At 41.3% G+C, this 9,940-nt stretch overlaps 2 protein-coding genes across 12 annotated transcripts in view; one reads left to right on the top strand and one right to left on the bottom strand.

The window, feature by feature from the left end:
- Nucleotides 1-9,940, top strand: part of LOC135114218 (cyclin-dependent kinase-like 3) — a 48,297-nt gene that overhangs the window by 30,110 nt on the left and 8,247 nt on the right. For both annotated transcript variants that reach the window (XM_064029995.1, XM_064029996.1), the window contains exon 2: nucleotides 6,984-7,152. In XM_064029995.1, coding sequence (XP_063886065.1) covers nucleotides 6,985-7,152 — 168 coding nt within the window. In that variant the 5' untranslated portion in view covers nucleotide 6,984. The remainder of the gene's footprint in view (nucleotides 1-6,983; nucleotides 7,153-9,940) is intronic.
- The window catches only part of LOC135114221 (uncharacterized), a 96,721-nt gene that overhangs the window by 84,677 nt on the left and 2,104 nt on the right, over nucleotides 1-9,940 (bottom strand). The gene's annotated exons all lie outside the window — the stretch shown is intronic.

Genomic DNA, 9,940 nt, shown 5'->3' with positions numbered 1-9,940 from the left:
CTCTCACATATCAAGAGGAAGGTTTCAAGACACTCCTCATTGTAATTCTGGATATTCCCTTGAACTCGTCTTTATGGACTGGCAAGCGAGAAGGGGCATGATAATATTACCCCTGGGTATTTCCTCCCCTTGTCGTATTCCCCTGTGGACATTACCCCTCCTCCCCTCTCACATATATTTCAGCAGGAAGGTTTCAAGACACTTTTTGTAATTTTTGATATTTCTTTGCAGTTTTTTTTTTTTTTTTAATTAAGGAACTGGCATATTCACTGGCCTATTTTTCGCCCTCATTTTTCTTTTTTGGGGGGTGAGGGGGAGGAGCCTTTGTCAGACATCCATGTAGTGGGAACAGAGAAAGCAAGTAAGAGAGAAGAAAGAACATTAGGTAGAGGGGAGAGGAAGAAAAGTAAGAGAGACAAGCATGGCAGAGGGGGGGGAGGGAGAACAGGACATCACGCAGAGGGGAGAGAGGGGAGGCAGCACGCAGAGGGATAAGAAGAGCCAGGAAGGGGACGATAGAAGCATCATGCAATGTTGGGGGGAGAAGGGGAGTGTGGTGCCTTTTTCCTCATGGACCTTTTCCCCTCGTGACCACTGCCCTTAGAAATGTTCCCCTCGTGGACATCTCCCTCCCCCCTTCCTTATTTAGTTCGTTAACTTAACCGAACTTAATGTAATCTAACTGACCTAACAATGATTTCAGACAGCGCCATTATACAGTGGCATGAAGTACAGCCAGCAGAAAGTGTCCAAAGAGAGAAAAATGTCCACAGGGAAATATGCTTAGAAGTCTGTCGTGGGAGAAAACACTCATGGGGGACAGAGCATAATTTAGAGAGGGAGAATGAAAGAAACATGAATAGTGACGAAAATATTGGCGAGAAAATAACAATGCATATATTTCAAAAGTTACCGGGAAAAGGAAAATTAATGAAAAATTACAGGAACGATGAAAAAAAAAATCCTAACCTGATGTGACTTAGCCTTATAAAGTACATAACATGAACTAACCTAACCTAACCCTAACCTAACCTCAACCTAACTAAACTTAACTGAACGAAAGTTAGGTAAGCATTGTTAGAAGACAGGTCGTGTAAGAGGGAGGGAGGGAGGGAAGGAGGGAGGGAGAGAGAGAGGGAGGAAGGCATCACGCAGGGAGTCTAGTTAGGGAGCGGGGAGGGAGTGGCGGTGCGGAGGAGGGGCGGCATCACGCAGGGCTTAGGGGGATGAAGGGAGAGGCAGCAGGTAAGGAAGGCAGGCAATTAAGGTGCACAAAAGGGACAGGAGCAAACACCCTGGCAGGCAGTCGAGGCAAATTAGCGATCAGGTAACTTGTCTTTATGAGGGATGACAGGTAAGGAAAGAAAGAAAAGGAAATAAAATAAGAGAAAAAAACAAGGAAAGAGAGAAAGAGAATTAATAAAAATATTGATACGATTTATTTATTTTGTTTATTCATTAATTAATTTGCTTTTTACTTTGTTTAGTTGTGTTTGTGTACGAGGCTACAAGTAATACTGCACATAACACGCAAGTGCAAACTCACTACGCAACAACAACAAAAAAAAAAAAGGAAAAAAAAGGAAAAAAGAAAACAGGGAGAGGAAAAGAAAAAAAAATGGAAAAAAAGCGAGAGGAAAATAAAAGAAAGACAGTACATTGAAAGTGAGAGCGGGAGGAAACAGTGAGGGGAGGGGAGGGGGATGTTATGAGGGCGAGACTAACTTTGCCAATCAGAACTCTCCCTGAAAGAGTACTTGGGGATTTGGAGAAGTGAGGCAGGGGAAGGGTGCGCCATGCTGTGTGATGACTGACTGGACGAAGAGGTTACTGGCGAGGGAAAGAAAGGGGAGGAAGGAAGGAAGGAAGGAAGGGAGGAAGGGAGGTGGTGTAGATGAGGAGAGAAGAGAAAGAAGGGAAATATGTGTGAATGAAAGAAGAAGGAAATAGTTTAGTAAGTGAAGGGCTACTTGATAATCTACCCCACCCCTCCGGCACACACACACACACACACACACAAAGCTTGCGTTTACTGCTTCGTATTACATAAACAATCTAAGCTTACATTATATATTAACGTAAGGTAACAATTCCATGTGATTTTCTCTTCTTTTTCTTTTTCCTCTTCCTCATCTTCCACCTCTCTCTTCCAATCATTTCAGAGTTCATGATGACCAGATCTGTAATCACCTTAGTTCACTTCACTCCTTATCGGTTCTTTTTTAATTAGGAATAGTCGGTCTTATCCGGGTGACCGTAATGCTTATTGACTCCTCCTCCTTTTTTTATTCCTCCTCCTCCTCCTCTTCCTGAGATGACAGCTGGGGTTGGGGAGAGTTCTTCTACTTTACTGTCTTAGTTTTTTACCCAGCAAGCAGCAAAATATCTAGAGATCTATCACTGTTTGGTCAGCCTTTGTCATGCTTTAGAATTACTTCCCTTCTTCATCTTACTTATCAATAAATTGTAATCTTTTTAATTATCTTTTGATTACAATTTTACAGTCCCATATTTTATTCCATCTCTCTTTGTTTTCGCACTAATCTTTTACTGTTGATTTTAAAATTTGCGGCGACATATGACCTCACTGTCGTGTTGCATTACATAATCAGTCCTCCTTCTCCTCCTCTCCCTCCTTCATTAAAACTAGAAGCTTTCAAGACTCAGTCCACATCTCTATCTTTCAGTCACGATAATGACTAGACAATGTAGCAAAGATAGCGCGGAGAAACTTAACGAGCAAATAAAGTTGGAGAAGAACAAGAAAAAGGCTGACCACAACTACTGAAGAGATGAAGTAACGCTACGGTGAAGAAATAGTGAAGAACAAGAAAACCACAACCAGTAGAGGTACAAAGCGAAACTAAGGTGACGAAATGGAATAGAAAAGGAGCCAGTAGGTGCTAGGGGGTGCCAGGAAGTGCCAGGAAGGGTGCAGGTAAACAAGACAGTCAGGGGTGAGAAGTCAGGGTGAGGGGAGCGTGTGGCTGACCTCCCCCCGCACCCCCCTCAGCTGTCCTCCTCCTGTGGGTGCATCAGCTGGCCCTGCACGAGGCACATCAGCGGCTGCATCACACAACACCGATCAATACCCGCCATGGCATCGCTCGTGGCCATCACTCGCAGCGCTCACCGGCCGGCCAGCCAGCCAGCCAGCCATGCACGCCACACGCACACACGCATATAGACAAACAGACAGACAGACGGACAAACAAACAGACAGGTATACACACAGTCTTAAAGGATGAAAAATATATATAGCAATATTTAAAAGACGAAAGAAAAACGAACTTAGCTCTATCATGTACAAAAAAAAACAATTAGGCAATGGCACACACACACATACACACACACACGCGCAAAGGAAAAGCTGTATCTCAGTCAATAAAATAAAAATAAAAAAAAATTAAGGAAGTAAAAGGAAAAAAAAAGGAAAATTTAAGGGGAAGTCAGAGAATAGAAGTGAACCTCCCCCAGCTCCCAAGAATGACAGGCAGGCATCAGCACGTGCAGATGTGACGTGCTTCCTGACACACACCTGCCGAGACGCAAAACACCCGCCGTGTTTCTCTTGACCCCAAGCTACTCGTGGAATAGAAGGACACAATAGTGAAGGGTGTGGAGAAAGTGGATAGAAGGATGGATAGATAGACAAGATAGATAGATAGATAGATAGACTGATAGATAAATAGACAGATAGGCAAACAGATTAAAGATATACCCAGACTGATATAGATAAATTTAGAATGATATAGATAGATACAGACTGTTATATATTTTTTTTTTGTTTGATGATTAATTGTAAAGATAAGTAGATCGTGTTTTCATTAATTTATTTTACTTAGAGAACATGTACATGTAGATGAATAGATACAAACATATACAACGTCACGTCAACTAATGGAAACAAAACCCATCAAAACACAAGCAGCAGGTGACATGACTGTACCTGGCGAGCGAACGTCGTGAAAAGAATGACGTAACAAGAATTAGTCTTTCCGCACCACCGATGATTAAACACGAATGGACTGACCGGCAGCCTTCGATAATAAGGTGAAATATCGAATTCCGAAACTTTAATCAGACCCTGAGGGAGCACGTGGTGGGATGACAGACAGACAGACAGCACGACAGGCGGGACACAGACACACAGGGAGCCAGTCAATTCCTAAGCAGTTGATCAAATACAATTATCGTCTTTTCTTTTTTACTACGTGACTAATAATTCTAAATATTATCACCAGGTATTACAATGAAGGGAGTTAGATTCATTTCCTCAATATTCACTACCTTAACAAAAGATTGGACATTTTGTATAAATATATTTCTCTCTCTCTTTTTTTTTTTTTTTTATCTCGTGTGAAGCAAGTCCAAGTATTACTGGTAGATACTACAATGGAGGGACTTAGGTTTCTTTTCACAATATTCATCTTCTTTTACCTAGAGAAGATTGTACATTTTGTATTAATATATTTCTTTTGTGTGTGTGTGTGTGTGTAATAATAATAATAATAATAATAATGATAATAATAATAATAATAATCGGTTTATTATTTAGGCAGTTAACAAACTGAAAATGTACAGTGTGTGTGTGTGTGTGTGTGTGTGTGTGTGTGTGTGTGTGTGTGTGTGTGTGTGTGTGTGTGTGTGTGTGTGTGTGTGTGTGTGTTTTACCCCTTGAGAAACAAGTCCAATTATTACTGTTAAACATTACACTGATGGGAATTTAGGTATGTCTTTCAATCTTTTTTTTATAACAGGGAGATACGTTTTTCCTCGATATTCATCTTTTTAAGAGGAAAATTATTAGCCAGTTAGTAAGAGTAATAATATTTCTTGTCTGCATAAGAAACAAGACTATCATTACTCTCCAACATTACACTGATGGGATTTACTGTAGCTTTCTTCTTAAGCACTTTTTTTTTTGTACATATATAACACAAAGGAGGCCTGTCATTAGTTGCATAATAAATGGAAGAAATTTTCCCTGTGCTTCCTCCCATGGCTTATGGAATACATTCTCTATTTATCTATCTATCGAACCAGGTAAGGAATTAATCATCTTCCTAACAAACTAGTAAATTAATGAAACAAACTGATTCCACTCGTGATTCACCGCTGTAACCGAGAACAAAGTATCCTCTTAAGAATCGCCTTTTCATTCAGTGTTATCAAGCTTGAACCCGCTATTCCTCGTCCTCTCTCAACAGAAACAGTATTGCTAAGCCCATTGTTATTAAAAGATAATTCACGAAAAAAAAATTAATGGGAGAAAGAAAACCATGTGAACAAAAAACAAAGCATATCAAATATTTTTCACACCACGCACGTTGGAATAAAACGAAAACACTTGTACATAACGAACAAACTAATCTTTACGAAAACAACAAGTTAAAGAAAAGTAACAAAAAAAAAAAAAAATTTGAATATAGAAAAAACCACGTACGTTGAAATAAAACTGAAACGCATATGATACAAAAACAGTTATATATTTTCCTACAGCATGTGATAGTCACCCGCTTAACACCTTCAGCACGGGGACTGTGGGACGACAAGGGAGAACAGGAGGAGGAAAGGAGAGGTAGAAGGAAGAAAAGTGAGGAATGAAAGGGAGATGGGAGAGATGGAAAATAGAAGAAAGGAAAGGGTGAGGGAGAGATGAGGAAATAAACAGGTGAGGAAAGAAAGAGAGATACGAGAGGGAATCAAGAGAACTGAGAAGGAAGAAGAGAGAGAAAAAAGACTGGTGCAGAAGGGAAGGGAAAGCGATGGGAGCCAAGGAGAAGAGAAATAGAGGAAGATGAAGGGAGAATGGAAAGGAAGAGGTGAGAAGGAAGAGACAGGAGAGCAGTGTGATAAAGCGTGACTCACCTCATGTCACACACAAACACGTCACGTCACCTCCTAAAGGATTTCGTTCCTTTAAGTTCATGGAAATATCAGCCAAGTACGTGATCCTTATTTATTTGCTTTTTTTTTTTTTTATTTCTGCGTTTTATTTATTTATTTATTTTTGTGAATTATTTCTTACCCTGCTATCGACCAGTCAGAGAGAGAGAGAGAGAGAGAGAGAGAGAGAGAGAGAGAGATCCATGGAATGCTCCGTTGTCTCATATAATGTTTACATCTCACGAACCTCTTCCCTTCCACCTTCCTCTCTCTCTTCCCTTCCATTTCCTTCCCTTCCCTTCCTCCCATTACCTCCCTTCCTTACCCTTCCCCTAATAGCTCCATCTCATCACCTCAATTCATACCTTCACTTTCTCATATTATCTCAACTTCCTTTTTTGAAGATTCTCACCTCTTCCCATTCAAGGAGTTTTTTATAAGGTTCATTTGTAGATTCATGTTTATTAAATCGTTACCCTATCACTTTAACTTCTCTTCCCTTCGTTATTTAATCATATTATTCCTCATTATTCCCTTCATTTTTCTTTCCCTTCCTTTCATCTATAGCTTCACTTCTTCACCTCACCTCCATACCTTTCTTTATATCCTCCAAATCACCTACAATATTTATCCTCTATATCTTCTCTCCTCACTTAACCAATCTTCACTATTTTCATTTCACTTCCTTCTACTTTGCTATCCTGTGTCTTCTACATTAGTTAGTAAAAGATAGATACACAAACAGCCTAGCAAGGACCTCAATGTCTGTTGTTTTGCCTTCTTTTGCATTTCTATTCCTTCGTGTATTTTTACTTTTTGCCTTAACACTAACCGTTCATCCATGCCCTCAGATATTGTACAACACCTCCCACTGTATATCTCCACCTCCTCCCTTCCCCTCACTTCCTACCCTTCCTCCATACCCTCAGAGTAGACCTTCACCTAGTCCCTCACTTAACCACCTCCTTCCCTTTATCTTCCTCCTATCCTACCTCCATTATCTTCACCTCTTCTCCTACAAGCTCACTTTACCCACAATACCTTCCCATTCCTTCACCTCCTCCCCTCACCTAACCATGTTCTTCCCTCGACAGGATGGAGCGGTACGAGAGCCTGGGCGTGGTGGGTGAGGGCTCCTATGGCCTTGTCCTACGCTGCCGTCACAAGGAGTCCGGACAGACAGTAGCAGTGAAGAAGTTCCTTGAAAGCGAAGATGACCCCACGGTGAAGAAAATAGCGCTGAGGGAGGTGCGGATGCTGAAGGTGAGTGGCTGAATAGGAAGCAGGCGGGTGATGAGGGTGGATAGGTAGAGGTTGGTGGCTGATGGCTGTGTGGTAAGGGATTGGATACGTGGTGATAAAGGGAATATAGAATGGTAGTTAATGAATGTTTGATGAAAGTGGATAGGTAGATGGATGTTGATGGCTGATGTAAGATAAAAGAGTGGATATCTAGTTTGGGCAAGGATTAGTGAGTCGAGGTTAAGGGTCAATGTGTGATAAGGGAATGGATAGGTGTGGTGATAAGGAAAAGAGAGTAAAAATATAGGTGGCTGATAAGGAGGCGGTTGTATTATGAGAGAGGACAGGTACGTTGATAAGAGTAAGGTAGTAGAAGTTGATGGCTAATGGCTGTATGATGAAGGATAAGGAAGTAGAGAGAGACAAAAGACGGAAAAATGAACAGCAAAAAGAGGTATTATGGAAAAAAAAAAGACATTCTTCAAGATACCGTCAATACCATGCTATCATTTTTACGGTCCATTTTTCCAACTCCAAAAACCGTATTTTCTGGTGCTATACTTTGTCATAATCATAGCACCATTTTCCGAGTACGAGAGGTAAAGACAACAGTAATAACAATAATAACAGGCCCACCTTCCGACTTTCTCTTTCTCTTTCGACTGACGGATGTGCGATAAAAAAGACAACACTATACTAATGATAAGGAATGAGAAGGAAGGAAAGGTCACAGTGAATATAAAAAAGGATAGTGTTGTTTTGAGCATTATAAAGGTGAGGTCAGGTGAGGTGGGGCGACTGAGTGGGAGGAAGGAATGGGCGGTGCGGGGGGAGAGTTATGCCACCTATTCTCATCTTCCTCCCCTCCCACATATACGTACATACACACACACAGTGATTAGGCGTAATGATGATAATGGCAGGATAGCTAAGTGGTTGGGGGGGGTATAGCTGAAGTTAAAGGAAGGTGTTTTGTTTCCTATTTGCTTTCTATTTACAAGACACGATAACTCAAACTGAAGGGCTTGACTGCTACCTCTATCACCACCACCACTACCACTACTATTACTACTACTACTACTACCAATATTTTTTTAAGTAAGATGGGCTTTAGTCAAGGAGAACAAAACGGGTGAAAAATGCTTACTACTACTACTACTACTACTACTACTACTACTACTACTACTATTTGTCAGACATAGCAATGGTTAATCATAGACCTTACGCATCATGGTTCTGCTACTCCTAAGTTTCCTTAAATAGAATCACCTCAGTTTTTTTATGCGTCAAACTTCACCCGCTGGAGTCACTTTTATGGGCGAGAGAGAGAGAGAGAGAGAGAGAGAGAGAGAGAGAGAGAGAGAGAGAGAGAGAGAGAGAGAGAGAGAGGGAGGAGAAAAAGAAACACACAGACACGGAAATAGCTCCAGTTTTCCTTGACAAGTTAGGTCAAGGTGAGGTTAAGGTAATAATAGTAATAATAGTCTCCCTCCCGTCCTTCCTACCTCCGCCCCTCCTTACCTTTCTACTTGCTCTTATTTTCCTACCTCTCCTTACTCTTCTATCAATTTTGCTCCTCTCCCTTTCTTCCTTACCTCCCTCCTTTCCCCCGTCCCTCTTTAACCTAATTGTCGTTCCTTTCCTCCTTTCTTCTCTCCCTTTTCTTTACCTTCTTTCCTCCATTTTTCTCTCCTTTCCTCTTTCCTTAATTTCCTCTCTTTCATTTCTAACTTTTCTCCCTTCCTTTCTCTTCCTTTAGTACAGTTCTATCTTTCCTTTTTCCTCCTTTCCTCCGTCCTTCCTCATCTTTCTATTTACCATTCCCTTCACTCCCTTCTTCTTTTCTTACTCTTCCACGAACTCTTCCTCCTACCCTCCCTGCTCTTCTATTGCTCCTTCTTCCCTCCCTCCCTCCCTCTCCCTCTCACTCACCCTTTCCCGGCCTCAAGTTGCCTCACTCAACACTTCCCTTGGTAAACTTTCAGGTAATAAAGAGCCTAGATACTTTTCCTCTTGCTCTCACTTCATCTCCTTCCGGCAGCAGACACGCCAAGGGAAGCCTCAACACACACACACACACACACACACACACACACACACACACACACGGCAATCTTTTAAGAGAGCAATTGTGTCTTTATGGTGTTTTTTCCTCCTCTTATTTGCATTCCTCCTTAACCTTGTCTTCAATTTGTCGTGTGTGAAAAAAAATATCAGTAACAACCTGCAGGAAGTTACAAGTAGTACATTCCAGAGAGAGAGAGAGAGAGAGAGAGAGAGAGAGAGAGAGAGAGAGAGAGAGAGAGAGAGAGAGAGAGAGAGAGCACTTGGCGTCAATACTGTAAGACAAGGACCCGTCACGTACTTGTAACACTCATGCAAGAAACATTTGTATGTGTATGTGTGTATGTGTGTGTGTGTCCAGGCTTCCTTTAGCTCGTCTGCTGCCGGAAGATGAGGTGAAAGCAAGTAATTTGGCTTTTTACCTGAGTTTACCGAAGGAAATGTGGTGTGAAGTAACATGAAGGGAGAGATAGTGGACTGATTAATTTTATGTGGTTCAAAAGCACCAGACAAGACAAATGTGTATTGCTACATTCACATCAGGAGGAGGATATGCAATTGTAAGAGAGATATCAGTTATTTTTTTTCCAGTATGGTGGCAGAAGAGGAGATGAAAGGTTAAAACTTCTATAGTCTTGTTTATGGGAAAGGCTGAGAGGTTCCACATACCACATTCCCACTTAGTTGCCCAAATAAGACAGTAAACACTCGCCCATCAGTGAAAGCCTTTGTGACTTGAACCTTA

Source organism: Scylla paramamosain, chromosome 27 (genome assembly GCF_035594125.1).
Source record: "Scylla paramamosain isolate STU-SP2022 chromosome 27, ASM3559412v1, whole genome shotgun sequence".
Classification (NCBI taxonomy): Eukaryota; Metazoa; Arthropoda; class Malacostraca; order Decapoda; family Portunidae; genus Scylla; species Scylla paramamosain.
The sequence above is the reverse complement of the archived record's forward strand: the minus strand, read 5'-3'. Positions and strand labels throughout refer to the sequence as shown.